Here is a 22,492-nt window from a genome sequence, read left to right as displayed (position 1 = left end):
GATAGAACAGTACGAAGGTGGTTTCAGAAATTTTGTAGTGATGATGAGAGCCTTAAAGATGAAGAACCTAGAGGACGGCCATCTAATCTTGACAATGAAAATTTGAGAGCCATTGTTGAGCAAAACCCACGGCAAAGTGTCAGGGAAATGTCTCTGGAACTTGGTGTCACCAGTTCAACAGTGTCGGACCATCTGAAGCAAATTGGCAAGGTGAAAAAGCTCGACAAATGGGTCCCACATGAGCTCAATAAAAATCAACAAGCTCAACGTTTTGAAGTGTGCTCGATGCTCTTTTTGCGAAACATTAATGATCCATTTCTTGACCGAATAGTCACCTGTGACAAAAAGTGGATCCTTTATGGTAATCGGAAACAATCAGGTCGATGGCTTGATTGTGATGAACCACCCAAACATTTTCCAAAGCCAAAGTTTCACCAACAGAAGATTATGCTGACTGTTTGGTGGTGTGCAATTGGTGTTATTCATTACAGCTTTCTGGATGCTAATCAGAGCATCACGGCAGAGGTTTACTGCAATCAACTCGAAGAAATGCATCATCATTTACAAAAATTGAGACCTGCATTAGTGAATAGGCGTGGTCCAATCCTGCTCCACGATAATGCGTGGCCTCATGTTGCGAGAATGACACTCACTGCAGAAACTCAGACTTGGGATACGAAACTTTACCACATCCTCCTTATTCTCCAGATCTTTCACCCAAGGACTATAATTTTTTCAAGCATTTAACCGCTTTTTTAAGCAACAAAACTTTCAGATCTAATGCAGAGGTTGAATCTTTTTTCAAAGATTTCTCAGCATCTAAGCCAAAGAATTTTTATCAACGAGGCATAATTGATCTAGTTGATAGATGGCAAAAATACATGGCTGTTCAAGGATCGTACTTCGACTAATTTCAATGTCTAGTGTCACCTATTTGATTAATAAATCCTTTTTCTCTAAAATTGGCCATTATTTTCCGGACAACCTAATATATATATATATATATATATATATATATATATATAAAATAAAAAACAAAAATTGTTGCTTTAATACATACTGTACCACTTTCATAAAACGCTTTGTAGCCGCCATCAAGAATATAGATTTCAGGATAATAAAGAGAAGGATAACAATCGTTATTAGCAGAACGATCCATATTCCGTAAGAAACGAGCACTGAAAATAAAAATTAATATTTTCTGTTAAAAACCGTAAAATTATATATGCCTATGCATCTTTAAACATTTTATTAAAATCCTTTAAAATCTGACAAAAAAAGAAAAAAAAAAAAAAAGTTATTTTAATTAAATGTTGAAATAGAATTTTGGGTACATATTTAGAATTACATTTATTAAAAAAAAAAAAAAAAAAAATCTTTATAGTGTACATAATCAATATGGAATGAAGACATATTCCAAAAATCAAATTTTTATTTTATTTTTGTTTTTCTTTTAAGAAAATCAAATTTTACAATTTTTAGCAATTATTACTGACTTCTAGGGAGTTGAAAAAAAAAAAAAAACAGTAGTAATGTCCGCATGCAACTATGGTGCTCTCCTATTCAGCTCATCTTTTCTTATAAAAGATTTTTTTTTTTTTTTTTTTTTTTTACATAAATAGAATTTTAAATAGCCATTTCTTTTTAAATGCAAGAAATGTATATTTTTTTATGGTTATGTTTCTATGTACAGGATTTACTGAAAACATAAATACTATTAACAGCTGCTAGGCATACAAGATACTAATTTGGGTGATATTGTGCAAATTGTGAACATTCAGGTGCCTCAAGTTTGTGTCCATCTCTAGTTATAGTATATATTTATTTCTTATTTATAGTATATATAGTTATAGTAGCATGTGTGAGCAAGTTCATTCATTCTTAAGTTTTGTATCGGAATGCCTCTAATAAGAATTAAAAATATCCCATTAAGGAATTATGCAATTTTGACCAAAATTAAAATGCAATTTAACATCACAAGTTTATTTGAGAAGTTTTATCACCACACAAGCAGAAGGGCCTTGTGTATAAAATCAAAAGTAGGTTCTTTGATAAGATAGGGGTGCATTCAAAATGAACGTATCTGTTTAGAGCACAGTTGAACCAATTCAAGTCATGTAACAATTTCATAAAATCAACAGTAATTCTCTACAGTGGAAAGTAGACGAAAATGTATTGCAGACTCATTACAGGGATGCATGTAAAGTTTCCTTCCAGTGCACTATGGTAGGTCTCAGACTAGATCAAACAATTGATTCGAAACATCCATTTTTCAATGGATTGAAAAATGGGCAATTTTATAGATTTGGAGGACAACAAAAGCATTAGAAGCGTAGAACATTCACGATCCTCGTTCAATCACAGGCTAGTAAAACATTCTCGAGTTAATATAAAAGCAGTTTTATAAGCTATGTATTCATTGTAATATAGTTTAAATTGTTACAAATGATAAGGTTTCTAGCTTCAGACCATATATAAAAACATGCCAGTTAAAAAGATCAAATATGTGCAGTATTATTATCTTTTAAAAACATTTCTAAAAAATACTGCACGTGTCCGGACCTTTTTGAATTTCATTTTCACCATGCTTCTAAACAGTGGATTTCTATTAATCTTAATACGTGTACACATGATTAAGTGCTAGCACACTGAACTGGACGATACAACCTCTATCTTCGACAACTAGAGATTGCGCCAAACATCATGGCAAATAAGAAAAAACAAAAAAATAGTGGCAAAACCTTCCTGATGAAGGCTTTTGCATAAATTGAAAATTAGAAACTTTAAATATTCAAAAAATAAAAATACTGCACATGTCTGATCTTTAAACGGCCATATGCTGTTGGAAAACTGCTTCTGTGGTACCAGTATTCAAGAATTCTGGCGAAAGAACTGACCCATTAAATTATCGCCCCATTAGCCTCCTCTCACTTTTTGCCAAAATATTGGAGACCTTAATCAACCATGCTCTAGTCAGTCACCTTACAGATACTAAGCTTCTAACTGACAAACAATATGGATTTAGACAAGCCCGTTCCACAGCAGACATCCTCACTGTAATCTCTGAACGTATATACCATTCACTGGACAAAGCGGAGGAGGGCAGAGCGGTAGCTCTAGATATATCTAAGGCTTTTGACAGGGTATGGCATGAGGGTCTCCTCAGGAAGATTAGATCATACGGTATTACTGGTAGAATACTTAACATAATTAAATCCTTCTTAGATAAGAGAAAAATCCAGGTTGTCCTCGATGGTCGTACATCTAAACAATATGATATAAAATCGGGAGTGCCCCAGGGGTCTATCCTTGGACCTCTGCTGCTCCTGATATTCATAAATGACCTCTCCAACAAAATTGCCTCTGAGATGGGTATATATGCTGATGACACCACACTATAACAGACACGACAGGAAAACAAATGAACATATATCTAAAGAAATGGCAGAAACTCTAGAAGATGACCTCCAATCTGTAGTGGAATGGGGACAAAAATGGATGGTCACGTTCAATGCCGCCAAGACTAAACTGGTTTCATTCAATTACAAGAAACCTTTTCTACCACCTATAGCAATGGCCAACGACTCTTTATCTGAGAGCACGTCTTTCAAGCTCCTTGGTCTAACGTTCACAGGAAACAGGAGTTGGAACAATTACATTGAGGGCATTGCCAGGGCCGCTGCAAGGAAGGTGGGTTCTCTCTACCGTGCTAGCAAACTACTAACACCTGAAAGTATCCTGTACCTCTATAAGGCCACTATTCGCCCATGTATGGAGTATTGCTGTCATATTTGGGCTGGTGCATCGGCTACTAGTCTCTCGCTCCTTGACAGGGTTCAAAAGAGAGACGCAAATCTGATAGGCCCTGAACTGGCATCTGGGCTTCAGCCTTTGTCCCATCGTCGAAACGTTGCATCCCTCTGCCTGTTCTACAAGTATTATAATGGTGAATGCTCTGACGAACTGCAAGCACTTGTGCCCCCACGACGTGAACACCCTCGACAGACCCGACAGGCTGCAAAATCCCACCCCCATATTGTAAAATCCCCAGATGTAAAAGATCTTTCTACTCCAGTAGTTTCTTCCCCAGAACCGCTAGACTTTGGAATTCCATTCCAGGTCCCTGCTTCCCGAACTGTACTGACGTTCAGAAGTTCAAGTGCAACGTGAACCAACATCTTGCTGCCCAAATCCCTACATAGTACCCCAGTAGTTGTTGCCCCTGTTAGTAGCCCCCTACACCAAAGTGGCAATGTGCCTTGTATGGGGTGAAAATAAAAAAAATAAATATTTTGAAACAATTTGACATTTCTCTAAGGAAGCAATGATTTTTTCTAAATTTTAGATATTTTACATTGGAGATAATGCTGATCAAGAAAATACCCATAATACAAAGTGCTCAATATCCTAGATTGAGCCGGTAGTAACAAAAAAAAAAAAAAAAAAAAAAATTCAGTTGGGGCAGGGGTGGTAATTGTTTCAGTAGTGTCCTGGGGGTTTCTCGATATCTAAGATCACGTAACGCATAAGTTAACTTTCTTTTAGTAGTCTCTGGATCCTAGATAAAGTAGGTGTGTTTAAGCAGTGTTGCCAGAAACTGTCCTTTTGTAGGTGTTGCCCAGGAACCATAATCCATGGAGCAGATAACCAAAAGGGGAGATTATATTTGGTTTTAGTATTTGCTTCGGAGGCACAAATGTTACACCATTTAACACCTATTTTCTTTTTATGACCTTGGATAACACCGTTACCCTGGTTAGATTAAACCAGCTACAACTTTGTTGCAAGGTATTTTAATATTGAAAATTATTTATCAAAATATACAATGTATTAAGCTACTTTTTGTCGAGCTAATGTTTGTACATATATTACTAATAAACAAGCAATTTAATCTGCATTTAGTGATGTAAGCAAAAATTCACTAGGGGGTGCAGAGCGAATCCCATCATATTACGGATAGCACAACTATTACATGCATAAACTTATAGATATCAAATTTTGACATTTTTTTTCAGACAATTTGATGTGTCTGCAACAATCTTATTTGATAATAAAAATAAAGATCAAAAGAAAATTAAAGATTTAAAAAATGCTTACAGTTTTGGGGCTCTTTCAGAAGAAAATTCACAGTGGAATACAAGAACAGTTCTTTTATCTGAATCTTTCAAAACAGGTGGATTTTGTAAGAAGTTTTTCATGATGCTTTCTTTTGTGTAATCATTTTGGCCATTCTGAAAAATTAGAAAACCGTTAACTTTTTTTTTTTCTTTTTAAACATTCTCAGATAATCAAAGATGGGTATAAACTAGTAATAGTCTATGCCAATTCTTTCAGCAGTGTTGATACCTAGGCATGTCAACTTCCATTTTCACCTAGCAACTTTAAAAAATATTAATAGTAAAAAATAAAATTAAAAAATTAAAAATAAAAAAAATATGAAATTGCATAGACAAGAATGTTCTACATAGTAATGGCACAAGAGAATAAGTAACGAGAAATGTATTTATGTATTAGTTTATAATTTACAAATGTTTTTAAAGTTCATTATTACATATCCATATTTAAAGTTCATAATTACATATCCATATTTAAAGTTCATTATTACATATCCATATTTAAAGTTCATTATTACATATCCATATTTAAAGTTCATTATTACATATCCATATTTAAAGTTCATTATTACATATCCATATTTAAAGTTCATTATTACATATCCATATTTAAAGTTCATTATTACATATCCATATTTAAAGTTCATTATTACATATCCATATTTAAAGTTCATTATTACATATCCATATTTAAAGTTCATTATTACATATCCATATTTAAAGTTCATTATTACATATCCATATTTAAAGTTCATTATTACATATCCATATTTAAAGTTCATTATTACATATCCATATTTAAAGTTCATTATTACATATCCATATTTAAAGTTCATTATTACATATCCATATTTAAAGTTCATTATTACATATCCATATTTAAAGTTCATTATTACATATCCATATTTAAAGTTCATTATTACATATCCATATTTAAAGTTCATTATTACATATCCATATTTAAAGTTCATTATTACATATCCATATTTAAAGTTCATTATTACATATCCATATTTAAAGTTCATTATTACATATCCATATTTAAAGTTCATTATTACATATCCATATTTAAAGTTCATTATTACATATCCATATTTAAAGTTCATAATTACATATCCATATTTAAAGTTCATTATTACATATCCATATTTAAAGTTCATTATTACATATCCATATTTAAAGTTCATTATTACATATCCATATTTAAAGTTCATTATTACATATCCATATTTAAAGTTCATTATTACATATCCATATTTAAAGTTCATTATTACATATCCATATTTAAAGTTCATTATTACATATCCATATTTAAAGTTCATTATTACATATCCATATTTAAAGTTCATTATTACATATCCATATTTAAAGTTCATTATTACATATCCATATTTAAAGTTCATTATTACATATCCATATTTAAAGTTCATTATTACATATCCATATTTAAAGTTCATTATTACATATCCATATTTAAAGTTCATTATTACATATCCATATTTAAAGTTCATTATTACATATCCATATTTAAAGTTCATTATTACATATCCATATTTAAAGTTCATTATTACATATCCATATTTAAAGTTCATTATTACATATCCATATTTAAAGTTCATTATTACATATCCATATTTAAAGTTCATTATTACATATCCATATTTAAAGTTCATTATTACATATCCATATTTAAAGTTCATAATTACATATCCATATTTAAAGTTCATTATTACATATCCATATTTAAAGTTCATTATTACATATCCATATTTAAAGTTCATTATTACATATCCATATTTAAAGTTCATTATTACATATCCATATTTAAAGTTCATTATTACATATCCATATTTAAAGTTCATTATTACATATCCATATTTAAAGTTCATTATTACATATCCATATTTAAAGTTCATTATTACATATCCATATTTAAAGTTCATTATTACATATCCATATTTAAAGTTCATTATTACATATCCATATTTAAAGTTCATAATTACATATCCATATTTAAAGTTCATTATTACATATCCATATTTAAAGTTCATTATTACATATCCATATTTAAAGTTCATTATTACATATCCATATTTAAAGTTCATTATTACATATCCATATTTAAAGTTCATTATTACATATCCATATTTAAAGTTCATTATTACATATCCATATTTAAAGTTCATTATTACATATCCATATTTAAAGTTCATTATTACATATCCATATTTAAAGTTCATTATTACATATCCATATTTAAAGTTCATTATTACATATCCATATTATAAAAATAAAAAAAATTTTTTAAACCCTTAGTTTTATGTTTATATATGGTAGAACTAGTGGTGGGACGATTAATCGGAATCGTTAATCGTAAGAATCGTGTATTTTGGGAGGCATCGGAATCGCATCGTTAAGAAATACCTTAATTTTCCGATTCCTTCATTACGATTCTTTTAGTCTGATGTTGAAAAAAAGAAAAAAAAATTCCTGATATTTCTAACTGCAAGAGAGAAATGTAGCATGTTATAAAAAGAAACCAAAGAAATTCATTATTAACAGGGCAATGCTTAGTGCCCCCTCCCTTACAAGGTTCATTCATTCAGATCTATTGTGATCAAAACTACAAAAGAGTTAACTTGAAAAGAAGTATGCAGGGCTCTACATTGCGAGTAAAAATAATAAAAAAAAAAACGCTTATCTTTTTGGCGATTGTTTTTTTTTACTGACAAATTTTCTAATAGTGAATGAAAATGCTTTTTCAACTTATATTTTCTTAAAACGAGCAAAGTCAATTTATTTAAACAGTAAAAGGTTTAATAGAACAATATACTTTTTTTTCTTTTTTTGAAAGAAATATCTCTAAAATGAAATTGATCACGTTGTATTATTTCGCAAAATTTGGACAGTGCTTCTTTTGAAGTTTCAAAAAAACCAACCCCATACCTATCTCTTCCAAACCTAAAGTTATTAAATAACCCCTTCGTTAATTTAAGGGTAATCAATTTAATTCAGTCAAGTTGTTTTTTTTTAAATTTCATTGAAATAAAATCCATTTTTTAAATTTTTTTCTCCGGAAAGATAAAACCCTGAATTTGATTATATTAAAAGCAGAATAATATAATTTTTTTTCTAGAATTTTAAATTGAAAATTAAAAAAAAAGTGTTTGATGCAGTTTTTTGCCGAACGAAAAAGAAATTAATATATATTTTTTAAAAGGTGTTGTAATCAATTAATTTTTATGTCTAAATAATATTTACGATTAATTAAATAATTTCATTTTAAAAAGTATTTATAAATAGAATTTTACTCAAGACTTATAGTTTAGCAATATTGAACACAGTCAACCAAAAAAAAAAAATTCAAAAGAAATGCATATTTGCATTTCATTATGTAAACTTTTATACATTGGTTTCAAAAATTAAATTCTATAAGTTTTTTTTGTTAACTACTGGTTGGTACAATTTACCGCTCCATCCCTTTATATTTTTTTCTTTTTGTCTTTTTTAGCGGTTTTCAATTAATTATCCAAATAAGTGACTAGCTTTAAAACAAAATTTAATAGTAATTTATTTGTTTACAGATAAACTGAATTTTCTAATATGGCCTCAAAGTCCAAAAAAGTCTTGCATGGAAACTTTTTGAAGTTGATGAAGATCATGAGTTGAAAGCCATTTGCAAAGTCTGTCAAATTAAAATATCGCGAGGAACAAAACCATCTAACATGACCACAACCAACATGTTAAAACATTTAACTATGAAGCATCCAAATGAATTGGAGGCGCAAAATAAGAAAAGGAACAAAAAATTACCAACTAGTCACTCAGAGCAGTTTTATTAGTGAGGGTCAAAATCGCAGTGTCTTTTTTTGCCTAAGTCACCAATTTTTTTTAACCTTCCTTAACTTCAAAGAGTAAATACAATATATACAACTAAAAAAATAATTTTTAAAAATGCTGATTCTATTCATGAAAAATTCTTTTAACTAGAAATTAAAACTTAGGTAAAGATAGCTGACTGACAGCAACAGGAGCACTGGTTAACTACTGAACCACGTGGAAAGGTGTGGGTGGGAGGAAAAAAAGGAAATTAAATGATAAGAAATTATGATAACCGTCTTTGAAAGGCACTAAACTCCTAAAATTTACTTCTTTAAAATTTTAGGCGGCACTCCCCGGCGATTTTAAAGCACTCTCTCTCTCAAAAAAAAAAAAAAAAAAAAAAGATTTCATTTTTAAGTTTGGGAAAGATATATTTATTATAACCAAATTCCTGTATGAAGACTGGATCTACTTTATTGGACGTTAATTTGTGAGATAAGTAATTTTTCAATGTTTAATGTTTTTAAAGTTTCAATTATCAATTAAATTTTTTTAATTGCGTTTTTTTTTTTCAATTTATTTATAAAAAAAAAAAAACGGGTTTAAAATGTATTTTTCAAGGTAACAAGTTTCGAAATAAGTCTAATTAAAAAAAATCACTTAATTTTTAATTTCGACAACCCTGAGAATTTAATTATTAAAAAAATATTGAAATGTGACATTTTTTTTATTTAACATTTCTATTAGTTCAATTAATTTTCTTTCAATAATTCATTTCACTCAACAAACTTCACCATTTTTTGTTTTGTTTTATCTTTTTCTGTAATTTTGGTAACTATTTTTGCTCAATTTTATCTAGTATTTCATTTGTTTTTTATAGTGGTATCATTTTTATATGTGTTCCTTTGATATACCCCATTTCAAAATTAGTTTGGCTAAACTTATTCTTCACGTTAGAAACAACGTGTAAAAGTAATGAAAAAGTACGAAAAAACAATAGGTGTTAACTACTCTTTGTGAATTATGGAGGTCTGAAGAACTGCCGTCACAAATACAACTATCAATAGCCAAACAAAAAATCGTTTTTGAAATTCCTTTACTTGTAACTTTTCGCTATACCTACCTTTTGGTATAAAACACAAAAACTTTCGATTAATGGTATTTCTCAAATATGGTCGTTAACTTTGGAAGGGTTATTTGGTATCTACAGCGCCATGTCACGTGGTATATTGTTTTTTTTCATTACACACGTTCATTTATAAATTATTAAATTAAATATTTATCTTTTTTTATATTTAATTAGTATATATTTTCTTTCTCTTCCGCTATATTTTTTTTATTTAATTCATTAAATCTGTAAATTATGAGGACCAAAATAATGAATCGTGTTAATTTATTCTCTAATTTTCTTGTTTTTGTTCTGTTATATGAATTCTATTTTATTTGTTTTTTTTCTGTATTCCAATTAAGTAAAATAAATTTTCTCTAAAATAAATTTTGCTAATTTTTCCGTTTAGTTTACTATATAATAATTTTATTTAAACCAAAACACGACGGTGTAGACATAAAATATCTCTTCCAAAGTTAGGGAACATATTTGGGAACTACCGACCATAAGTATAAAACTACCTGGTATATTTCAAAACAATAATTCCCTAGGAATCGTGATCGTACTTGGTATCGGAATCGTTAATCAATATTTTCCTGGAATCGGAATCGGAATTGTATAAAAATTAGAAATCGTCCCAACACTAGGTAGAACCCCGAGATAGGGTTTTTTCAGGTTACGATGTGGAATACAATGTTTTTCTTGCTTCTGGTTACGGTATTTGGTCCACCTTAGTGTTATTTATAATGTTATTTGATTATATACATGTGTATTATATACTGTACTGTATCTTGTTACTAATTTTTAATATGTACTGCATAAAATTTTGCTTAGACTCCACCACGATTTCATCTTATGATCCCAACCCTGTGGTTTTAACATAAAATTTATAGAACACTTTGTTTAAAATAGAAAAAAAATCTTCCAGAATTGAACTGGTATTGAGTTTGTAAAAAAATCTACCTCACACCAATCATGTTTTACATAGACAAACTATAAATGCTATAATTTTTATTAGATTGAAAATGAAAAGCAAAACAACCAAAGATTAACTAAAAACCAGTAATGATTTTGGCATGACAACTGATTCACCAATAGAAGTGAATGGTTAATTAGTTTTAATAAAGCGGATGTGCAATGGTCTTGATTTACTGACCCCCCCGCCCCCACCCCGAAACTGATAATTCAGGACAGCAAGAATATTACAACTAGCAAAACTGAAAATTACATGGTGATTTCTATCTAATTTACAGTTAAAGATATTCCTTTTGAAATAATACTATTAATCCTGACAAACTCAAATGAATTCTGTAAAAATTATCTGCAATTAAATGGGCTGGTAAACAGCAAAATAAAATAAAATAAATACAATAAGCAAAAGTTCAGCTAGAATTCATCACTGTCAACTTTCAACTTCCACCATGTGTTCTCCCCACTGCTTCTGCCAACAGGCATTTCATTAGAAAACTGACCCCATTCCATTTGCATACGTGTGCAGTGGAAGATGAGATCTCGTGAGATTCCACGAGACTACACCTTATAAATCCATGGCTGTCATCTTTAATTTCTCTCTCAGATCCCATCCGAAGTTAAGTTGTATAACCGCACAATACACACACCCACGGGCGCTTTCTTTGATTATTACATTCAACTATACATCACCCCCCCCCCAGTCTCTAGACCACACATGTGGCATGGTGGACGTGGTCGTTTGTTGCGGATACTCCTACAAAGGGGAATCGGCTGGACTACATCTTCATTGAAGCTCTCAGAAGAGGTGTCGGAACCATTGGCATCCACGTTGGGCCTACAGTCATACCATCAGGCCGGACTTCTTGATCTTCATCGGAGCTCTCAGAAGGGGTGCTGGAACTATCGGCATCAGTAGTAATTGTCTGTATTTTTGAGATGAGGTGTTTTCATTGATTAAGATTGTCGGACTGACTTCCTTATCTTGGTTGTTATTGTCACAACGTTTCGGCCGTTTTGCCCTTCGGCCTTCGTCAGGTGTTTTGTATCGAAATGGGGAACCGTTTGTTAGGACTCTCGAACCCAACCCTTTATTATTATTACGGGGGTACCGTGTTCGGACTCCAGCTAGGCTGTGGGACATAGTTGCTGATTCTGTTTTGAATGTTACTTTTTCACTGCCTTCGTTCAGGATTGAACTCAGCACCTTTGGGTAACTAAACTTTGATACAACGTCTAGGACCACTCGGCCATATGTCACTAGCTGGAGTCCGAACACGGTACCCCCGTAATAATAAAGGGTTGGGTTCAAGACTTCTAACAAACGGTTCCCCATTTCGATACAAAACACCTGACGAAGGCTGGAGGGCAAAACGGCCGAAACGTTGTGACAATAACAACCAAGATGAGGAAGTCAGTCCGACAATCTCAATCAATATCGGCATCAGTGTTGGGGTTCGCAGTTGTACCATCACAGGGAATAGGTCGGATCCACAAGTCATCGTTGGATGATTCACCATTACTGCTACTTGCCAACTGGTTTATATTCTGGGCAGGCCGGATATCTTTCACATGGCATGGGGTACCATCATCTAGCATGGCTTGCTCGCTGATGATGCCAGGGATTCGCTCTCTTTGAAAGTTGTTGGTGCATTGATTATTGGGAGGCGCATCTACCCAGACAGTGTCCCCTAACTCATACGACCCTCTGGTTTCCTGCCGATCAGGCATATGAGCGTCAATGTCCTTGATGCACACTCGATAGCAATGGATCACATTGGTGGGTGCACTTGTAGCAGTCATACTATCCTTTGGAGGTGCCTTATATCTATAGACCGCCTCTGTGATCGAGCATTGTTTTCTTGCTGCGATCCTCTTCACACTTTCGATTGACTGGCATGTTTGGCATTCCTTGACTACCACTTTCACTGCACTTTTGGACACCGACGGATTGGACAACTGCACAAAATAACATGTCTGTCTCACTCCGGGGTGTCCACAGAGATGGTGTATCTTCCTGATTTCATCCGCCACCTCAATAGAGGCGGCACATAATGGTACTGGCTTTCTTCTTCATGGTGTCATACCATCTCTGTGGCACCTGAGTGAGCCTATCACCAAGGTTACAATTTGAAGTAACCAGTACCGCATCCACAGACAGGTTATACCGTTACCAGCTTTTTTACGGTCTCCAACCTCCATCTGATCAGCATCTCGCTAGCTGCTTTAGTGCACACCCTAGTCTTGCCTGTCAGTGTGTCTGATATCCAGTGGTACACGCATAGTGAATGTGTGTGTGTAATTTCCTGACTTTCTACTGGAGTGCCAGGTTGATACCTTTTCTCACCACAGAACTCTGCCAGGTTGATATAAGCAGCATCATTCGCCGGTTGCAACCAGCAGATGTCCTCAATCACAGCACCATTCTTCAACAACACACCAATTGCCAGAGAACTCGCATCCACCCACACGTTACGTTTATCTCCCTGCACGCACCAGTCTCCTTCGGCGGGGTCATCCTGCTTTACCCTTGTGATGGTCTCCTTCACCATGCAAACCAACAGATCATCGGCTGTTTCATTATCCCAGCCTTTGGTGACTGCACTTGCCCTCCTTTTTATGATGCCTATTGCTACACGAGTCCATGCACACACTTGTAGGTGGCCCACAAGTTTTCCACACAGGGAGAATACTGCTCGCCTCGTGAAGGCATTGGGCACTTCAGGAACTGCAGTTCCGCACCTCCATTTTAAAAGTCCTTCACTCCTGTTGAACGTTCAGGCCTAAGACACGGATGCCATTCTCCAAACATTCTGGGTCATTGCACGTCAAACCAAAGTCAGCCAGTTAGGACCTTATACGTGATGATGACCCAATGTCTTTATTCACATGTCATCAAGGTATGCCGATGTCCCATCTTTTATTGTTTCTTCCTGTGATAAAACAGCGTTAATGATGGTCTTCATTATTTGGGGTGCCACGTTCAGCCCGAAGCCTAGTCTGGTAAGGCAGTACCTCCTGCCAGCAAACACCGTCTGAAATGGCCACATTGTTTTCATAGAGTCGGACCTGCAAGTATGCTTTTCTTAGATCCAGCATGAATTACATTGGAACCCTGCTGGCGCCACTCTCATAACTTGCTGGCACAAACAATCTGGCTGATCAATCTTAAAAGCAGTACACACTGGAACCTTCTGAAACTGTACCGCCCCCGTTTGCATTATGTGAGCACCATCTAGGGCTCTGATGGCATCAGTCTAGAAGCAGGTCAAAGCTCAGCGGTTTCTTTAGTACTACCAGCGCTTTGACGTTAGCCGAATTTCCAGTTTTAGTGTGAATGTTCACAGCGCCCACCCCACATGTCCGCGTCGCTCCACTGAGGGTGGTTACTCTAGTAGTCTTCTTCAAAGTGCAGCAGAGGTTCGCACTCATTATGGTGCAAGAGCACCCACAGTCGAGGAGTGCTGAGCACAATGTCTCATTGACATAGACCGGAATGGTCGGAAGCGCCTCGTCTAATTTTTGTTTGTGGAAGAGGTCGACACTAGTACCTTGTCCCTGACCCCGTTTCCCCGAACAATCCCGGGCCATATGAACAGTCTTATTACATCGCAACAATGAAGCTATGCTTGAGCTAGCCCGCAGGAGTTGCTTTGCTCCAGTTAGGAGCCCTGCCAAAAATTTGCATGCCAAGGCCTGCTCAGGCCGCCCACCAAACAACACCAACTTCGTCAGCTCGGTCAAATAAACATTGACGGTTTCGCCGGGATGCAAGGTTCTTGCCTTAAATTGCTCCCAAGCAGTGGCGAGGTCGATAGCAAACGCCTTGCATAATGCCGCCTTGATCCTTTTATAATCCTGTTTTTCTCAGGACTAGGCTGTTGATATACTGCGAAAGCCCCGCCAGACAGACATAGAAGCACGTGTTCAATGCTCTTCACACTAGACAACAGGCCAATGCAGTTCCACCTTCACCTAGTCAAGTACCGGGGTCGAGCCGTTAAATTGTGGTATTAATTTAAGGTTGAATTTGTCAACCATTACGCCGAAATAGCTTGTAGTTAAATGGGTTGGTAAACAGCAAAACAAAATAAATACAATAAGCAAAAGTTCAGCTAGAATTTGTCACTGTCAACTTTCTCAACTTCCAGCATGTGTTCTCTCTACTGCCTCTGCCAACAGGCATTTTATTAGAAAACTGACCCATTTGCATACATGTGCAGTGGGAGATGAGATCTCGTAAGATTCCACAAGACTACACCTTATGCCACCTTTAAGATCCCATCCGAAGGTAAGTTGTATAACCGCACAACACACACACACACACACACACACACACACACACACACACACACACACACACACACACACACTTCTTTGATTATTACATTCAACTCTACATTATCAGCTTGAGATTAATAAAGTTAATGTCACCTTTTGAAATATATTTAAATTTATACTCTTAGGATACTACAGGACAACAATCCAGTTTTAGAACAGTTCATTTTAACATTAACAAAGTTAAATTTTTTTTTTATTATTAGATTATATCTTTGATGGTTGAACCATCATTTTTCTCATGTGCGTGAATGGTGAGAACATACATATAAATGGTGAGACCATACATATAAATGGTGAGAACATGCATATAAATGGTGAGAACATACATATAAATGGTGAGAACATACATATAAATGGTGAGAACATACATATAAACCTGAAATGCATTCGCATATTATGTTGATGACAATGTACACAAGATTCCATAAATAGACATCAAAATAAAGTGTAAGCAAATTCATAATTAAAGCTTGGTCAGAAGTCAACATTTTCTTATGAAATTTGTTTAGATGAGGATTTATAGTTGCTGTTATTTGGACTATTCTTACCTTGATTATTTCAACATTTCAGTTGATATAAACGCAGATCTTTTGGTGCATTTTTTTCTAACTTTGGAATCCTTACGTCAAACTTGAGAAAATGCAATGGATTTCTAACTTTATTTAATCCAGAGGGTATATTGTTCTCATTCCATCAGCCTCGTTTTGATAGAAGCATTAATTTGTTATTGTTAAGATTGATCCTTCAACCTCTAGGTCACTTAGAAGCGATTGTAAACATTGGTTCATATGAACAATTCTAGTATTAAGTCTGGATAAATACTGTTTAAATCATTATGTTGTATACATACGGGGACATGTAATACAGTGAGAAAGGGAGAAGAGAGAGGAGAACGACATACATTTTACAGTCTGGGACTCTTATTACATATATTGTAGAGGTGGTGATCAGTTCTTATACACAGGAAAGAGGCGACAGTCATTACTTAGATGAGTTATACACAATGTTCATTAGCAACGATTAGTTCACATTACCTTCAATTTGGTAGAAAGATGACAAGATGGCAGTTACAAAATATGAAGTGTTTTTTTTTTTTTATTACATTCGACCGGTCACAATGATGATGACATCCAAGAATTCAAAGTTGACTACATAATTAAAACTTTCTCCCTCGCTATCAAAGGGGACTGCCTTCTGACAAAGTTAGCTGTCTAACTCGACTCTTGACCCTATCTGTCTAAAACTAGCAAACTATATTGAGAATTCATTCCTCCATAACGTGATACGTGTGTCTGGCGACGTGATCGGTCCACGTGGCCTAAACGTGTCTGGCACGTTTCCAAACCACTTTTGCAGACAATGAATTTTCTCTAACCTAATTTTTCGACCTAACTTATTTTTCAACATATTTAAATTTGCTATTGTTCGTTCTTCTAACTGACCTTATTTTAATTCAGTTTTCATAAAAAAGAATTGAACAATTAACATATCTAAACTATTTTATGTAAAAACTGAACAATCGAAATTCTACATTCCATTTCTGACCCTATTCCTGAACCTTGCTTACAAGGGAATCTTTTCTTGTAACAATTAGTTCCTATGATAATAGATAATTAGCTTAACTAGATGTCTCGGTTCATAAAAATGCAACTGAAGGTGAAAGTGATCAAAATTGTATGAATATAAATAGCCCAAGCTTTGGAGAAATCCTTTTAGTTTTGGTTGAAGAACATTTGAACAGTAAAAAATAATTTTTGTGTTAAAAATAAACTAACCCTCTCAATCTAGTTAATAGGATGTTCTACTTCAGCAAAATATAAAGATTTTAAATTTTTAAGAAGCCTGGATAAAATCATAAAAATCATAAGTAAACATTTACTTACAATAATATGTCCTCCTTGAAACTCATATGGATACCGACAATCAATTATTCTGCAAGATTCAATCACATCGTCATATTCTCCCCGCAACACTTGTTTTAACTGAAAAAAGAAAAAACTCTTATAAAGCAAAGTGAGATTTTCGCCCCATTTCATTGAGCGGGATAGCTTAAAAATTGATAGCTTGACAAAATCACCATAAATTTGTTTTTTTTTTTTTTTTGTATTAATGTTTCAAAGCTTATCAAGCTCCAAAGGATAAGGTTTCAAACATCATGAAAAATTTATATCATTCCATTATTTAATTGATATCAATATTTTTTCTTAAAGAGAAATGCAAAAGTTTTTACACTGAATAACATGTATTACATATGCTATGCATAACACTGGGTTTTGGGTATATGTAACAATTTTTCAATTTCTTATCAGAACATTTTACAAATTGTTCACTACTAATTTAACTTACAGCTAACACTGGTTTTTATATTTCTTTCATTATTTAACTCTTAAAATATTAAGAGCACATGCACTTAAACTAAAAACACTACATTATTGTTACGGATATGTGTTTCTATATATTGTATAGAAAGACTCCAGAAATCAGTATGCAAACGTTTCACTTAATATTCTTATAGTTAATTAACTTTGAGAAATCATTTGATTTGAAACAAAGTTTTCAAGATTTTACTTGATTCTAAACTTAAACAGAAATGTTTTTTATACTGAATAGCCAATTACCAAGGCCAATTGAGGATAAGGCTTAATTACTTTGCTATTGTAAATATGCATAAAAATCAATGAACTTGCTGCCAGTAGAAAAAATACTCTTGCAAATAAAATGGTAATTTTGTTTATAAAATTTATTACTCACAGTTTCTGGTGTAATAGACTTTAAATCCTTATGTTGTCCAGAAATAGTTGGGAGGCAATAAGGCTACAAAGAAAAAAATGAAAATAGCATTAGATAAAGTATAAGTTGGCTTTACAAAGTTTTCTACTTATTGCTTGTTTTGTTGGGTTTTATGGCATGTCAACCCTTTTTATTTTATGGTGAGTATCTATAGGTTCAAGGAGCCTGCTCTAGCTCTTTTATAAGTTTTTAATTTTTTTTTATAAAAGACCAATTTTTTTTGAGGTATGAAATTATGATGTGGGGATTGTTTTCATCAAATAAATCCTTAATATTGTTTTCTTTTTAGAAATTATTCCTTGTTACAAAATCAGTGCATTCAATTAGTATGTGTTTTATTGAGAGTTGTGTTTGACAAGGTATACATATGGGTTGGCTTTCTTTTTTTGGAAGATACGAGTGTGTTAAATGTGTATGGCCTATTTTTATTCTTGTTAGTTTGACTTCTTTTCTGTGTAGTTTTGTAGTTTTTTTTTTTTTAATTTGTTTCTTTTCAAGTTTACTTAAAGTTAGATCGATATCAAGGGTTATGACTTTCTAGGGAGGGATTTTGAGTAGAACAGTTTCATGGATTTTGGTTATGGAGATTCATGGATTTGCTTTAATGGAGATTGGATTTATTCTGAGTTCTTTTGATCGTATTTTCTTTTTGTTCGAAAAAGTGTTTACGATTAAGGTTTAAAGTGCTATTGTGTGCTAGGTTTATGGAGTTGGCTGTTAATTTTGTGTAGTACTTTAGACCAGGGTTTTGGTTTTTAAGCATCGTGCTTCTGCATATAGGCTTTCTACAGGGGAAGTTTGAAATGCTTCCAGTGCTAATCTTAGCCCGGCGTGGCATATTGTGTAGAGGGTTTTTAGATATGACTTTCTGGTGGATTGACATATAAAGTTGCCATAGTCTTTTTTTAGATCTGATTAGTGTTCTATATAGTTTGAGTAGTGTGTTCTTGTCAGCTCCCCAATCTGTATGAGTGATGACTTGTAGGAATTGTGTTTTATTGCATTTGGTTTTAATGTAATTGATATGTGGAATAAAGTTTAATTTTTTTGCTAAAATGATTCCTAGGTTCGTTTATGGCAGTTTCTAGTTCATTGAGCGAGAAGCTTTCATTGTAAGCTCTTGGTTTTTGGAGTTAAAGTTTATTTTTTTCATGTATCTTAAGTATTTGAAATTACTGTAGTATTTTGATAATGAATTTTCAGCAAAGGTTTTAGCTAGTGTGTTTGCAATATCTTTTTTTTTTTTTTTTTTTGGCTATTTTTTGTTTATTTGTGAGGTGTTTGATTGAGGTAGGATTATATTTTCTGGATATTTTCCAGATTGTTAAATTTTTGCCAGTAGATTCTTTTGGATTCTTTGTTTTTCGAGTTTTAGCTCTTTGGTGTTTGTATTCTATTAAGTTGTTGGTTGTTTACATTTTCTTACGTCTGTCTTTCTGTCTGATAGTCAAACTGCATGGAATTATGTTTTTCCCCAGAAGGAGAATTTTGGGGTCTGCATTTTTTGCTATTGTTATGAGTGTTACATGGAAAAGGGCTGTCCCCTTTCCATGTAAATAAGAATATTAGATAAGTAAAAATGAGATTAGGATTAGCCTAGAATCGAACCCTGTTGGCAAAGTTAAGAAATGGAATGTTAGAAATTAAGTCTATTGTATATTCTTTTAGAAATCTGAATATTAAATATGTCAGTAAAAGAATGAACAATGCAAATTAAATTATATTGTTAAATAGGTTAGAGTTATATATTGAGGATTCTTTTGTTTGTCAAAAGTGTGTTGAACAAACACATGTAAAGCCACGTGAAATTAGTCACATTTGAAAATATAGACAAAGGGCATTTCTCCATATTATGGGCTCGGATTTTAGCCAGTCAGTCAGAGAGAGTTGATCAGCCAGGAGTTGACAGAGTAGAGTCCCCTTAGAGGTGAAGGATAGAAGATTAACCATGTAGATACAAGTGAATTCCTGATGTCATTCGACCGGCCAATCAGACAAATAAAGCAATCATCAGTTTTGTAATTGTTGTCTTGTGTCATCCTTCACGACTTTTTTTTTTTTTTACATTTTCACCCCAAACAAGGCACATTGCCACTTTGGTGTAGGGGGCTACTATCAGGGGAAACATCTACTGGGGTACTATGTAGGGATTAGGGCAGCGAGATGTTGGTTCACGTTGCACTTGAACTTATGCATGTCAGTACAGTTAGGGAAGCAGTGACCTGGAATGGAATTCCAAAGTCTAGCAGTTCTGGGGAAGAAACTACTGGAGTAGAAAGATCTTTTACATCTAGGGATCTCTACAGTGTGGGGGTGGGATTTTGCAGCTTGTCGGGTCTGTCGAGGGTGTTCACGTCGTGGGGGCACAAGTGCTTGCAGTTCGTCAGAGCATTCACCATTATAATACTTGTAGAACAGGCAGAGGGATGCAATGTTTCGACGATGGGACAGAGGCTGAAGCTTAGATGCCAGTTTAGGGCCTATCAGATTTGAGACTCCCTTTTGAACCCTGTCAAGGAGCGAGAGACTAGTAGCCGATGCACCAGCCCAAATATGACAGCAATACTCCATACATGGGTGAATAGTGGCCTTATAGAGGTACAGGATACTTTCGGGTGTTAGAAGTTTTCTAGCACGGTAGAGAGAGCCCACCTTCCTCGCAGCGGCTCTGGCAATGCCCTCAATGTAATTGTTCCAACTCATGTTTCCTGTGAACGTTAGGCCAAGGAGCTTGAGAGACGTGCTCTCAGATAAAGAGTCGTTGGCCATTGCTATAGGTGGTAGAAAAGGTTTCTTGGAATTGAATGAAACCAGTTTAGTCTTGGCGGCATTGAACGTGACCATCCATTTTTGTCCCCATTCCACTACAGATTGGAGGTCATCTTCTAGAGTTTCTGCCATTTCTTTAGATATATGTTCATTTGTTTTCCTGTCGTGCCTGCTATAGAGTGTGGTGTCATCAGCATATATACCCATCTCAGAGGCAATTTTGTCGGGGAGGTCATTTATGAATATCAGGAACAGCAGAGGTCCAAGGATAAATCCCTGGGGCACTCCCGCATTTATATCATATTGTTTAGATGTACGACCGTCGAGGACAACCTGGATTTTTCTCTTATCTAAGAAGGATTTAATTATGTTAAGTATTCTACCAGTGATACCGTAAGATCTAATCTTCCTGAGGAGACCCTCATGCCATACCCTGTCAAAAGCCTTAGATATATCTAGAGCTATCGCTCTGCCCTCTCCCGCTTTGTCTAGTGAATGGTATATGCGTTCAGAGATTACAGTGAGGATGTCTGCTGTGGAACAGGCTTGTCTAAATCCATATTGTTTGTCAGTTAGAAGCTTAGTATCTGTAAGGTGCTGGACTAGAGCATGGTTGATTAAGGTCTCAAATATTTTGGCAAAAAGTGGGAGGAGGCTAATAGGGCGATAATTTAATGGGTCAGTTCTTTCGCTAGAATTCTTGAATACTGGTACCACAGAAGCAGTTTTCCAACAGCCCGGAAAGCAAGATTCATTAAGGCATCTATTGTAGAGTTTGGAGAGAACTGGAGCTACTTCGGCTGAGCACTTTTTTTAATAGCACAGCTGGGATGAGGTCGGGTCCACATGCTTTTGAAGTGTCAAGGTTTTTTATGATAGCATGCACCTGAGCAGGGGTGATTATCAGATCGTCTGGCGTGGCGTCTGTCCGCATAGGAAATTGAGGTAGGGGGTGGTTTAGAGGGTCCAGTGTGGAGTTTGAGGCAAACCGACTGGCAAGCATGTTAGCCTTCTCGGTTGCTGAGCAAAGAACCTCGTGACTGAAAGGTAATTGTGTTTTATCAATTATAATGAACATTGTGAAACCTTTCCAAGTTATGTGTCCCATCTCCTCCACAAGGTCTATAAATGCCTCTCCTTTAAGGTGTTAAAAGAACTGCGTGTGTGTATATATATGTCTTCTCTCCCTCGTCACTATCGTTATGTCTGTATTACATGAGTCCCGTTATATGTGCCCCAATATGGAACCCCTGCTATTCAATGAGTACTTCGGTGAATTCTTTCATTGTTTGGTTTTGGTATTCTATTAATTGTAGTAAACAAAACTAAATGTGAAAAACTTGACGCAACCTTCTAATCCACTGCTCCACAACGCTGAGAGCAAAATAATGTTGGAAATTATTTAAATGAATTTAAAAAATGCTTGACTGCGCACATGCTCAGTTTTTGAAGTCGTTTCGAAAGTCACGATTTTTCCGATCCTCTCTTGGTTTAAACGTTTATTTCCATATGAAATAATTGACCGTTTTTTTTCTAATATTATTCAACAGAGACATTGCTCTTCCAGATAATACCAGTC

The 22,492-nt window shown here is 34.3% G+C and overlaps 1 protein-coding gene across 1 annotated transcript in view; it reads right to left on the bottom strand.

Moving 5' to 3' along the window:
- Positions 1-970: 970 nt before the first annotated feature.
- The window catches only part of LOC145273806 (M-phase inducer phosphatase 2-like), a 59,311-nt gene continuing 37,789 nt past the window's right edge, over positions 971-22,492 (bottom strand). The window contains exons 8-11 of the mRNA XM_080127138.1: positions 18,106-18,168; positions 17,238-17,336; positions 5,098-5,231; positions 971-1,178 (exon numbers count right to left, since the gene is read on the bottom strand). Coding sequence (XP_079983264.1) covers positions 986-1,178; positions 5,098-5,231; positions 17,238-17,336; positions 18,106-18,168 — 489 coding nt within the window. The 3' untranslated portion in view covers positions 971-985. The remainder of the gene's footprint in view (positions 1,179-5,097; positions 5,232-17,237; positions 17,337-18,105; positions 18,169-22,492) is intronic.

Source organism: Euprymna scolopes, unplaced genomic scaffold, assembly GCF_053919585.1.
Source record: "Euprymna scolopes isolate OS-2025 unplaced genomic scaffold, ASM5391958v1 sca188, whole genome shotgun sequence".
NCBI classification, from domain to species: Eukaryota; Metazoa; Mollusca; class Cephalopoda; order Sepiida; family Sepiolidae; genus Euprymna; species Euprymna scolopes.
Note: the sequence above shows the minus strand (reverse complement) of the source record. Positions and strands in the feature narration are given on the sequence as shown.